The sequence below is a fragment of the Oryctolagus cuniculus genome, chromosome 2 (assembly GCF_051225735.1).
Source record: "Oryctolagus cuniculus isolate XC-2025 breed Fujian yellow rabbit chromosome 2, ASM5122573v1, whole genome shotgun sequence".
NCBI lineage: Eukaryota > Metazoa > Chordata > Mammalia > Lagomorpha > Leporidae > Oryctolagus > Oryctolagus cuniculus.
Window position 1 is genome coordinate 158934935 of NC_142868.1, and position 13624 is coordinate 158948558.

General features: G+C 41.6%; 1 protein-coding gene across 5 annotated transcripts in view; it reads left to right on the forward strand.

The window, feature by feature from the left end:
- Positions 1–1247: 1247 nt before the first annotated feature.
- FSHR (follicle stimulating hormone receptor) overlaps positions 1248–13624 on the forward strand; it is a 165024-nt gene continuing 152647 nt past the window's right edge. For 4 of the 5 annotated variants that reach the window (XM_089327680.1, XM_051842926.3, XM_089327681.1 and 1 more), the window contains exon 1: positions 1248–1503. In XM_089327680.1, the coding sequence (XP_089183806.1) occupies positions 1352–1503 (152 nt within the window). In that variant the 5' untranslated portion in view covers positions 1248–1351. The remainder of the gene's footprint in view (positions 1504–13624) is intronic. The other variant, XM_002709718.5, reaches the window with a different exon arrangement.

The following is a 13624-nucleotide window of genomic DNA, read 5'->3' on the forward strand; positions in this document are numbered from 1 at the left end:
AGTTATTCAAGCACAGATTAGAAGTCTTTCAGATTAATATCAATATTATAAAGTAAACTTAAACATTAATTGATTGATAAAGTTCCTTCTATATCCAAAAAACTATAATTCACTTGATTAAGTGTTGAGTAAATTAATTATTCACATGAGCCAAAATTATTAACAATATAAAGTCCATATACATCCTGACAATCTTCCAATCCTTGAATTAGAAATGCTCCCAGGAAAAGCCAGGGAATAGCTTCACCACCAAACTCAATTGCTTTCTGTTTTCCTCTTGATCTTTAAACCCATTCATTAAATGACGAGGTCAGGGAGAAGGAAGGAGAGATGGGTTAGATACATATTTTTAGCATTTTTATGAAAGTTGATTTTATGCAACTCATTATCTAAACATGGTATTAAAGCTAATTTTAGCAAGTAATAAGTTGTAGGCAGAATCTTTGAGAATAGCCTGCCTTTAAATCTTCATAGATTCTGTAGTTGAAAGTAGAAAGCTACTTTACTAAAATTGTTGCCAAATGTTCCTCAGATCCCTTACATAATACGAGTTCAGGAATGCCAACTAAAGTGCAAAGGTTACCTATAAAATAAATTAAAAGCACACATTAAATAAGTTCATGTGTGCCAACTCCAAAAGACAAGGTCCCTCTTCAGAGACTGGAAATGAATGGAGTCAGAAAGGATGTGCAGGAGGGGTTGCTGAAACATGCTCCAGTCCTTAGATCACTCAGCGTGGTCAGTCCTCTCGGCAGACAACAGTCAGAAGTGTCTCCCACCTTCAGAGATCAGCCCGTGGCTTGCTAACTCACCTACCTGTTTCTGACTCATACCATTCTAGATTATGAACTACAGTGAGAAAGAGGATCAGAGAAAGCAACCCAGTAGGTCTGGTTGTAAATCAGATGGGCTGTAGGAAGAAGTTGATGTTGAAGAAGGAAAACAAGTCCCATCCCTTCTATTTGTGCTGCATCACATTATGGGTTGTCTTTTTCTAAAAAAAAAACACTCTATTCTGATAAGAAAATGGTGACCAGCAAGAACTTCTGCAGTGAAGTAATGCAAACCATTCCACATACACTTCAAGGTTTCCGTTCCTTGGGTCAGGGTCTAAGAAATTCAAATTTGAAGTTTCTTGCAGTAGCTTATCTTGTCCTAGCAGTCACTGAATTTTGCTATTTGGCTGGAAGAGAAAAAAAAAAAAAAAAAAGGCATCCCTTGGTGCATCACGTGGCTCAATCAGTTCTCAAGGCAGAACTCTTCTCATAAGGGCACCGTGTGGCGTCTCTGAAATCCGTGCAAGTTTTCCTCTCCCAAGGCAGGGAGAACGCAGGTGCATGGAGAAATAAACATGGCCTTGCTCCTGGTGTCTCTGCTGGCATTCATGAGCTTGGGCTCCGGATGTCATCATCGGCTCTGTCACTGCTCTAACAGAGTTTTTCTCTGCCAAGAAAGCAAGGTGACAGAGATTCCCTCCGACCTCCCCAGGAATGCAGTCGAACTGTGAGTATCAGAGGGAGTGGGGACAGCTGTGGCTGCTGTTTGTATATTGAGAACTCTTAGTATTTTCATATTAGGTTGATATGTGTTGGCTGCAATATTTGTGTCTTGAAAGACAGTTTGAATAAAACAAACTCTCCCAGCCCAACATTCCTGTCCTATGGCTTTCCCAGGATCCTAGGTGAGAGTCTGTATCAGCATTTGTCGGGGAAGGGTACTGTGCAAGCTGAGTCCAAACGCACCAAAAGCAAAAGGCTTTCAGTCTTTTCAGCACATTTGCTCTTGGGTTCCATCCCAAGGAACCAGGAAAATCAAGGGAAAGCCAAGTGGAAATTTAGGAGACTTAGAATTGAAGGCAGGAAGACAGCCTTGATGGAAGCACAATGCACAGTGTGTGTCTCCTGTGGGCACTGAAGCCAAGAATGCCTCATAGCTTTGAAGGCACCAGCAAATAGTTCCTAAATTGACACTCTGCTTCCTGGGGCAGAAGAGAGGGCAAAAGGAGTGCAGAATATAAAGGAAGAAGGGAAGCTGAGGTGCAGAGAGAAGTATAGGATCATCTTTCACACAACTGGGGAAATGGGATTCTGACTTTAGATGTCTGTTAAACTATCTTAATAGAAAATAAACTCCTAGAACTTAGATATCATCTCATTTTCTCTCCTCATGTTACAGATTAGGAATATGAAGTCTAAACAGCATAGAACCTTGCCGAATTCTCCCAGTGAGCTGAGGCAGAGCTAAAACTGGAAATGAGGTGTCGGGACTGCCAGTCTACTGTGTTCCCCAAGCCCTCTGTGCCCGACCGCATCAGAGCAGCAGCGAGGTCGAGCTAATTGTCCAGTTACTACTTAACTGGCAACTCGTGACGCAGACACTGTAGAGATCTTTAGTGTTTTCATTCCAAGGATTTTAACCAGAAGTCACTATTCTGGATGCAGACATGTCTCAACCTTTGTGCCCTAGATCCATCCATGACTTTCACTGTCCTGCAGAAGGTGGTCACCTTTTCAGATCACCCGCTGCCATACCAGCACTCCAGCATGTTGGTATTGCATTTTAGATGTTCACTCAGGGACAGACGGTTATGTCTGGGTTAGTCCACTTGCCGCTTTGCCCCCTCAACACCTCAAGTCTTCATTTCCTATTCAGAGACAGCTGCAGAGTAGGGAAAATAACAGGTAGCTCTGTGTTTTGGCTATACCGCCTTGGACGAGACAGTTACTCCTGATTAAGCTGAAGAATGCGATTATGCACAGTCTGCCTTTGTTAAGTCATTATAAATACAGGCAGCCGATGGACCCGACCTCCTCTAAGAACTCACCCTAAATGAGGAAGAACTGTTACTTAAGCCCTCCTGAGTCACAGGTTTCTCACTTCCAAGATGGTTTTAGTACAATCTGCTTGGTCTGATAGCTGCAGGCACTGAAACTTCAGCCGTCTAACCCCACACTACTCCTGATTTCTACCTCTGCTGGACTTACCCCCACTTCTCCCAGGATCTCCCTTGGATCAAGCAGTGCCATCCAGTTGGTAAAGCCAACAGCCCCTCACAAAGTTTATTTTTTTGGATGATACTGCTCAACCCCTCAAAACTCCCTTCCACCTTAGGCCTCTCTGCTTTTTGAAACCTCCTCATCACAAGAAAAAGGTTTTTTATTTCACTCAATTTGCATAGAAATATAGGCAAAAAAGGGAGCAATAAAGGAAGGAAGGGGAGGGAGAGGGAGGAGAGGAAAGAGAAAGAGAGGAAGAGAGGGAGGGAGGAAGGGAGGCAGAGAGAGAGATGGAAGGAGGGGAAAGAACAGAGGGAGAGAGGAAGAAAGCAAAGAAGAAAAACCATTCCTATTTCCGAAGCCCCAGGGAGTGTACGTGTATGCATTAGAATGGGAGAAACATGAGGATGATTGTATTGCCATCATAATAAGCTGCAATAAACCAGAACACATCTTTTCCCAAGAGCATTTTGCAACTGAGGAAAGAGAGCCCCAGCACTGAGACATGAGGCAAAGAGACTGTGGGATAGAGTATGGTGGACAGAGCACCAGAAAGGAATTCCAGCCCTGAGAAAGCAGAGGGCTGCCTCAACCCCTTACTTAAATGTATGTAATAGAGGCCATTGCCATCCTTGCATAAAATTAAAAAGGGGAAAGAAACCGCTGCTAGTTATTGGCATTTCCCCTTGAGGAATGACAACTTTGGGAACTTGAAGTTTTTTCAGATTCCTAATGTGGAGAAGATTCTTGTTACTGTACACTTGTTCAGAAGACCTGACCTGGACCATCATACAGAAGGGTGTTGCAATCTAATCTTCTTGGCAAGGTGTATTGAGGAAAAGAAGAGACTATTTGATGACTTAAAAAGGAAAGTTATTTAAGGGTATATTTTAGGTTGTGTGTTAATCACCAAAGTACAAATCAAATATGAAATGAATGAGAATTCAAATATTCTGCTAGAATGAAAGAGCAAATATTTTCCTTCCTTACAATGTATGGATCAAAGTTATCTGGAAAATTGGTAGAAGGAAGGTGAAATAACTTTTTCAATCTAGCATTTCTAATTCACCATGCAGTCTTTCAAGTTTGGGTATTGACTTAAATGATGATCACATCAGGTGTAGGTGGATGAAACAGCTAGGTTTCATTGACTGCAATTGCTTAATCCATCAACATGTCAAAGCTTCATTGTTACTCAGGCTCACCTGGGGGGAAACGACTCATGTTTCATCATGTATATTTTTATCCTATTATTCCATCCCCCTTGCAACAATGTCATTTCATTTCATATATGAGTATCATATATCATTTCATATGAGTATATGACATATGACAACTATCACCAAAGATGGCTAATTCCCTATGATCTGCACGTGCAGATATGAATGGCAAAGGAACACAGAAGCATCATCAACAGGCAGTTAGATTCCCTTTAGTAAGGATGTTACTATTTGCCTTACGCTTTATCCACACTACTTCATTAAAACTTCTCAGTAGAGCCACAGCTCTGGTGCTAGTGTTCCATTTTTCAAATTAGACAAACTAAAACACAGAAAAGTTTTAAATGCTTGGGTGAAGTCACCCCTGCAGTTCCTGGGTCACAGAGCTGGGGTCTGTATGTGGGGACTTCAAATAGTTCATGGAAAAAATGGAATTAAAGGATTTTTGTTTGGCACAAAAAAAATAATATAATCCATTACATTCACTTTCCATGAAATTTTTGAAGACTTCTTATATGCATGGACCTCAAAATTTTTGTACCAAAATTATTTTTAATTCTATTTTTCTATGAGATTTTTGCAATGCCCTCATAGCTCCTCTATGTTGTATAGAATGAACACTTTGATTCCTTTCCTTTATTCTTTAAAAATAACATCCTTTATTCCTTATGGACTTTATAGTTTATTTTGCAACTACTAACCTTTCTCATAGTAGCAGGAAAGCAGTCATAGACATAAGGGAAATAAATGAGCATGGACGTGTTCCAATAAAACTGACTCTGAAATGTATATAGTTTTCACATCACACAAATTATCCTATTGATTTTTTTCAATTGTATAAAATGGTGAAAAGTATTCTTAGTTTATAGGACATAGAAAATGTGGAACAAGCCAGATAGAATCCATAAGGTATATAGTGTCCTCTTGCGATTTAGACTATAGCTAAGGGAGTGAGTTAAGTGTAACTGGTTATGCAGCCTAAAAGGACTTGGCAGCATGGGACAAGTGCTAGACAGGGTGAACGGGGACAGGAGGGGCACTTGTGAGGTGGTGGTTACAGACCAGACATGAACAGGCTCTGACAAGTCAGAGATGGTAGAGTACAGCGTCCAGACTCAGAGACCCAATTTCAAACCTGGACTGTGCCATTGTATTTTAGCTGTGTTCTCTGGATTCTTGATTGTATGATGGAAATTACAACTCACAATACCTCTGCTGTGGGAACTAACGGACTAAATGAGACAATGTAAGCAAAATATTTAACCCGGTATCTCTCACGTTGTTATTGTTGGTGATGATTTGACAATGGTGACATTGTTCTCTCTGCACAATGCCAGGCAAAAACACTATAGTGAACTTTCCTGAAGAGTGAATCAGTCAGCAGCTCTGAAAATGCTTCAGAAAACTGATGAAACAATTTGTGTACCTCAAGATAGTTTCTCAATCTCCCACTCATTTTGTCTTCTTCCCCCAGGGGCCGTGGCACTTCATCTCCACTCACTTTCTGGGTAGGAAAATATACACTTAAGGCTGTCAGGATTTGCCAGGGGATCAATTCATTCCGACCATTGTCAGAGGAATTTTTATTTCCCACTTGTCCCAGAAACTCAGCTTCAGTGCAGACATTGACATACTCCAGAAAGGTCCCTTTGATCTTGCTTTATTCCTCCTGGAGCTGGAATTCCTAAGGAGAATGCAAACACCTGAGCTAAGTCTTCAGGTTTACTAGTTGCAGTATCTAAGTGACACTGTATCTAAGTGACAGCCTTTCTTCAGCAGATAAGATGACCATAATAGTAAAGAGGGGTCCACTGGTGACCAACATGGATTAGGGAGACCAGACTGAGGTTACATTACAGGCTGCCTCTGTGGAACCTTCTTGTCACAAGTTCCTGTTCATCACTGCAATTTCATTTGCCTAATCTAGAACTTACTTTTAATTATCTAAGTATTTTTCCCTTTTCATTTTCTTTCTTTGCCTTATTTTCCTTATTTCATTGTCTCACTTTACATCATTCTCCATACCCTGTAAAGCACGTCTAGTGTAGTCTTTGCTCAGCAAGCCCTTGGTTCTGAGGAGTATTTCAGTGTTCTATGCAAAAAGGAAAGCATTTGCTCTGCTAGTAAATTCTGTCATCTCCAGGAGTGAGAAAGATACACACACACAAACACACACACACACACACACACACTGGATTATAAAGCTACTACAACTACTACTAACTTCCTAATCTGTTATCATTGGTTGTTTCATCCTCCCCTTCATGTAGGTTTCAAACTTTCCCAATCATATTTATCAGTTATAGAAATCTGTTTGTAAACTCCTCCATAGCTGTGAACAAAAATTCTTCATTGCCTCATCCTTCCTTGAACTCTGATCCTCTAGAGTAGGGAGTATATAGTTACTTCCCAATTGATCCCTTTCCTGTCAATCCCTCTGTTATCCAAAAAAGCCTTCGACTGTCATTCCATTTATCTAGAAAACAGGACTGTTCAGATTTCCCAACTCTAAAATCACTCAGTTGCTCACTTTTCTGCCGTTACCTCTCACCACTATCCTACAGAACCCTACTTCCCAAGGTTGACACAGACTTGATGTCATAGTCTATGCTTTTCTACCTCTCTGTGCCTGTGGGTTATGCCTCTTGTTTGTGCCAGCACCAGTTTCTTCTTTGCCTCTGGAAAGCCAACCTACTTATCACACTCAAAGTCGCCCTTTCATGAAGTCTTTCCTTATCGTGTCATCTTTATTTAATCTTGCTTTCATCTGAACCTCAGTGCCATTCATTGCACACTTAATCTGGCTTTGCACTTCATTTTTCATGTGTGTCTTACTTCTTCAACTGCAAGGAAAATTTCCTGTGTATTCCTCATAGTGCCTCGTTCAATGCAATGTATGCTCTGGGCCCTCAATTACATATAGAACAAATGATTCAATAAATCAGAGGGAATTACATCTGTTTATTTGCTCTGCTCGTCAGTATAGAGGGAAAGATTCTTGTAAAAGATGATTATTGTTCTCTCCTGCAGGGAACTACTGGCTTTGATAGTTTTGTTTTCCTTGCTTTTTTATGTGTTTGTTTTAAGAAAATGCCTGCACATGATTCCAGAATCAATTAATTTATTTCAAAACAGAGACACATGGGTCTCAAGTTAGAAGTTGAACATTCTGTACTCCAGGCTCATCATTCAATTCTCTTGACTTAAATAACAATACGTGCCTCCCTATAAGTAACAAGAATATTGAATACATGAATTAAATTGTCTCAACAAAATCACTTTAAGCCACATGGAAATTTTCAAAGAAATGTAATTTTTACCAATTAGGATAAGATCCCAACCCCTGAATGCTATTTTCCCGTGTCTCCCAGATGTACTTTAATTGTCGTAGCTCTATCTAGTTATCAAACCAACCACCCCACTGTGAAGATCGCCCTGGGTGTTCACGTCTGGAGATGAATACAGCCTTGTTTGGATACTCCTTTGAAAGAAACAAACAGCACCATGCTCACAATTAGTGCATACATAATGCTATCTCTTCACACAAAATCCTGCACCCACTTTAGTGAGAAATGGTACCTCTCTGCTCAACATTTGTTTAATTGGGTTGGGGGGAGCAGAGGATCGTATTCCCTGCAGAGGAAGCAGAAAAAGGACAACAGGCACAGCTACCTGGAGCATGCAGCACCTTGAAAGAGGAAAAGTAGAAATCACATCGCAGGAAAAGAATGCCCGAAAGTAGAAGATGAACTCTACTCTGAGAACTGCCTAAGAGCTATCATTTACAGAGTCATTATCAGCCATTGAAGAGCAGGGGTTTGACAGCAGAGAGCTACACTCACTTGTGATGAGAAAATCCCCTTGTTTACCTAAAGTGGCACACTGTCCTCTCTCACCCAAGTTCTCTCCTAAAAAAGCATAAGCTGCAGAAGTGGGATATCTTAGCAACAAAAGGGGAATTCATTTAACTTCTGATTATCCTTCTCCAAAGCCACTAATTGGGTTACCTAGTCACTGTGGTTGATTGGACTATACTTTTTTAAGCTGTTAGATTTAGACTCTCCAATTGAGCTTATTTAGACTAGATTCTAGCTTACATATCCCACAAGGTCAGCTAGGAAAGAGTAATTATTTTTAATTGCCTAGGATCTGATTATAATGAGATTGGGATGTTTGTTCTTAATCTGACCTTTCCGTGAAGGATCACAGAGGGTGTTTTGTATCTGACCTGAACATGCCATTACCTTGTTCTTTCATATGGAATATGCCAGATGATCTGAAAGATCTTCAAGGGGTATGCAAAATAATACTTGAATAAAGCAATCAAACCTTTGCCATGGGCTTGAACTTAGTTATAATTTTAGTCTTTGCAGTGGCTTGAGTCCAGTCCCTGCCATCTCTTCTCCCACACCTTATTCAGTAAGAGCCAATAAAAAGCCATCACAGAAGCCCGTGTCTGAAATCCTGGGAAATGGACAGCATGGTTCAATTTTTGTATCTCCCAAATGCCATGCTTGGTGGAAAGCCTCTGAGAAGTAGGCTCCTCCAAAGTGAAGCTAAGATTCCATGAAATAGAAAAATCAACTAATTATGGATCTCAGAGAGAAAACTCTTCAGTAAACTGATTGAGCTAAAATGATGCTGAGGTGGTTTTTTTTTTTTTTTTCAATTCTATAAAGCCTGGTTTTACAAATGTCTTCAGGTGCCAAGCATCTCCAACCAACAGGCTTTCCCTAGGCCTCAGAATCTAGGAGCTACGCAATCTCTAAACTGCACTCATCTCAGCTGCAGGACATGGGGGTGAGAATGCCTCCTTTGGCCTTAACAGCTCTGTTATTTTTGAAATGCATCATGGAAAGCCCCCATGCAAATACCTCTCCTGATATTTTCAAGTTGGTGAGCAGCTTTAAACAAATAAATTCGCAAGGGATCTCAGTTCCAACAGTGATTTTCTAACTAAATAAACCAATATCCCTAGTATTGTAAATCTCTCAAGTCCTTCTGGAACAGGTAGGTCATGAGAAAACAAATCACCATATATGGAAGTGTCATAGCCATGAACAAGAGACTTCCAGGAGTGGGCTCACTGTAGAATTTTCTATGATTTCTAAGACATTCTATTAAGTTTTGCCTCAGAAGATATGTGCACACCCCAGTAGAGAGTGTTGCCTCTACCTGAGCTTTCCTCATCATGGTAACAGCCTCTGTATTCCTCTCCGAGCCTCCCATCTCCTCCCCTCTAAAGTTCTTTCTTTGAGTTCCTGCCCTGCTCCAACACCCAGCCCAGGACAAAAATCCAAAGTCATAATTTGACATTAAGATACTCTGTATTTTGGCCTTAGTTGAACTTTCCTCTCTTATCTTCCATCCTCCTAGCCATTTGTCCAATGTCCTATTTTTCAATTGCCCATCTCCCAGTTTTTTTTTATTTGACAGGTAGAGTTACAGACAGTGAGAGAGAGACAGAGAGAAAGGTCTTCCTTCCACTGGTTCACCCCCCAAAGGGCTGCCTCAGCCGGCGCTGCACCAATCCGAAGACAGGAGCCAGGTGCTTCCTCCTGGTCTCCCAGGCGGGTGCAGGGGCCCAAGCACTTGGACCATCCTCCACTGCCCTCCTGGGCCATAGCAGAGAGCTGGACTGGAAGAGGGGCAACCGGGACAGAATCCGGTGCCCCAACCAGAAATAGAACCTGGGGTGCCAGCACTGCAGGTGGAGGATTAACCAAGTGAGCCATGGTGCCGGCCCCAAATTTCTTTTTATATTCTCCTTCTAAATACTATTATTTTCCCCACTCCGGTATATTCTCCTACTTCAGTATATGCACTTTGAAACCATGAGAAAGGTGCTCATTTTTCATAAAGCTTCCTTTCAACAGCAAGCATTTGCCAACTAAGTATGTGCAAGGCACTCTACTAGGTCCTTGGAAGAAAACAATAGGAGAGGCAAGGCCCCTGCTCCCTAGACTTGCTAAAAGAGAAAAACATCCGACAAGCAATGACAATAATATTTTCCCTCATTCTTAGCCATTAGCATCAAAATACCCTTAGAACCCAGAGTAGTCATTGTCAAAACTGCTAATTGGACAATTAATTGCACGCTGCTTTGTGCAATCTCAAATCACAGATTGTGACAGCTGGGAAAAACACGTGCCTAGCGAGAGCCCATGAGAAGATGGCCACTTGCCTGATGCTAGAACAAAGTTGATGAGAAGATGGACGCCCGCCTGTCAGATCTAGATCTTCCCTCCAACTATCCTAGGGTTATTTCAGGAGCTGTGCAGACCCACTTCCCATGTACCCCATTATTTACAAGACTACCAAATCCTTGCTTCTTAACACAGACCTGAAGTCAAACAGAATGACAAATGAACACCAGCCCATGACCGATAGGCCTTACCTGGTAGATATCTAAGTATTTAAGTCCGATTAGAAGTTTCCAAATTGTGAAAATACAAGGGACTGGATCCTCTCAGTTTAGGTACAAATGGGTGCTACAGAAAGCACAGAAAAGTACAGAAAGGGTGCTGGTTACTTTGCCAACCTCATCATTGTCCCTAAAGCTGCTACATTCATAACTATTGTTGTGTGCATATTAGATGAAAGTTTACCCATCAATGGGCTGTGTATGCCACCATTTTCCCAAATATCTGACTGAAATCTGGTCACTACTCATAGTTACACTTAACAAAGCTCAACTGCTTCCAAAAATGACATACCTTCAAAATGCCTTGGCATAGGAGATGCACTATCAAGTATTATGAAATATTCTTGAGCATAAACTTCACTTTCTCCTAAACTTCAAACTAACTTGTAGGACTCTTTTAACTTTAAAGTGGAAAACAAGTTAAATACAGAAAAAGGACTGCTCTCCATCATCAGAATAGAGCAAGAGCACATGCCAACAGTCAGACCCAAACCTTTGCCACGGCTATGTGCCCACCAACGCTAGTTTCTTCACAGGGAAAAAAAGGGAAGAGACCCTCCATCAGTTGGTGTTTGTTTTTATGGACAAGCAGCAGACAATGCAACAAGAAACACTGTTTGAAACTAGAAAACAAACTGGAAAGAAAACAAAATAGGAAAATCATGATAAACAGCAAAGACGTCATCAGGAATCCTGTATATAGTAGCAGAACTGCTTATCATGCCCCGATTATAAAAATCTGAACTCCTTCAATAAGAACACAGAGTCTTGGAATGGCATCTAATTCTCCCAAACACCAGAGACGTGTACAAAGAGAACAAACAGTTACGATAGATAGGAAAACTACAAAGTGGCTCTGCAGCTGCTCTCCCGGGGAAGCTTTGGGATGAAGAAGAGCAATGGCATCAACAGAAGCTACAGGAAGCCCAGTGAAACAAACACTGGGCCATTAAGTGGGAACCACTGCACCAATATCTTCGGGTCTTAACTCTTGCATTGATCAAATTCACTGAAGAACAGTTTTCCAAACTCTAACCTGAAGGATGATGCTCTAACTGCCAGCACTCTGGTAGCTGGGGGTTCGGGGAAGGGTGTCTCAGCAGCTAGCTGTCTTAAGTAGAACCTGGCCTCCTTAAGTCCATTAACTCTCTACTCTCTGTAAAGATGACCCCTTTGGCAGTTCCCTCAGGGGGATAGGAGCACTCACCTGGCTGATAGGACTGGAAAGGCTGCCTGCCTCTTAAACCTTCCACCAGTCCCCTTGATTTCATCTAAATCCTCCTGTCTAGTTCCTGCCTGAATACCAGAGACACCCAGAGCCTTAGGGATTTTGCAGTGTTAATCACGTTGGCCTAGGATTCCATTTTCTAGAGTCTGTCAGGTTAGCACTTTTGAAATGGTAATCTGCATGCAAATGTGTAAAATGTTTCATAAAATGCAGATTCTGATTCAGTAACTGCACTAGGGGCTGGAATTCTCTTTCTCTTCAGCCACCAGGAAATGCTTAGTAGTATAGTTGCAGACCCACATTCAACTTCTTTACAATCCTAAAATTTGTTGCTCTTGTGCTTCTGTCGTAGTGGTTGTGCGCCTTTTACAAAAAATCCCTTTAACTCTCTTTATGGATGAATTTCAAGAGGAAACATAGTTATTTGTTTAACATGCCATTTCTACCCAGGAATCCCCATTTACTATTTATCCCATTCAATCTAGCTCTGTCTCCATGGTTCCAATCAAAATTCTTGTTGAAACAGGTACTGATAAACTCAAAACCAAGAAGGACAAATTGGTACACTTGATCATCTTTCCCTAAGCTCCACAGAACTTCTTCAGTCCCAGTGTTCACTCTCTGCATAAATGCATACATCATGACACCTTTACCCTCAAATCCAACCCATCACCAGGTGCTGGAGATTTGATCCCTACAATCTACCTCTAAAGTCTCCACTTCCCCATACTCATATACAGCCAACCCCAGCTCAAACTACCATCATCTCTCACCTGGTCTACCACAATAGCCCCTACCACGACCACATAGCCCAGCTTCACTGGAACCTCCAGTACACCCCCTACAGCAGCTAGAGAGGCTTTTCCAAGGGTATGGAATAAGATGACTTAGAATAATATTTTTCCAGTCCCCTTTCATAACTCCCTATAAGGGCAGGCATTGTTCTAGGTGCTGGACAGCCAACAGGGAGCAAAACCAAATCCTTTCCCATGTGGAGCTTACATCCTTCACCAGGTTTACAAGGCGCCGTGGTCTGACCTTTCCCCGTTATTCCATAGGCACAGTGCATCATGGCCTGCCTGCCCATCACCAGCCACCTTAGATCCCTTTCTAGGCATCTCAGCTTTCTTCACTTGCTCTTCTTTCTGCCTGGAATGTTTCTCTCTCTCCTCTTCACAGGGCTCCTCATCTTTCCAGTCTCTACCCAAATGCCACCTCCTCAATGGCATCTTCCCTGACCACACCCCTTTAGTAGCATTCCCCACTGCCCTAACACAGGATTCTCTCACTTCTGTCATAAACTTACTGCAGTTTGAATGTATCCACTTGTTTATCTCCCTCCCCAACGCTATTAGAAATTAGTTAAAGTAGCATTAATGGCAAGGATTCCAATATATTGATAGGGACAGGGTAGATGCTAAACACATATAGCAATGAAATGAATCAATGGAAAGTCCCGTCAAGCAAATACAAACTAGAAGCAAAGACTGAATGTAACATCTACTAAGTTCTAACAAGTCGCTGTGCTCCATGCCTCTCAGAACACCAACAGTATTAACTGGAGCTATTACTGTCCCCACTTTGGAAATCATGAAAATGAAATCAAAGAAAGCAGCAACCCAAAGTCACTCAGTTTTTCAGGTTCACAGTTGACATCAACATCTTTGAGTTTAAAATGCCCATTCGTTGTACTAACCATGAATAAAGAACAGAAAAATGTGCCTCTACTCTGAACTCCTAAAGCAAACATCTACAC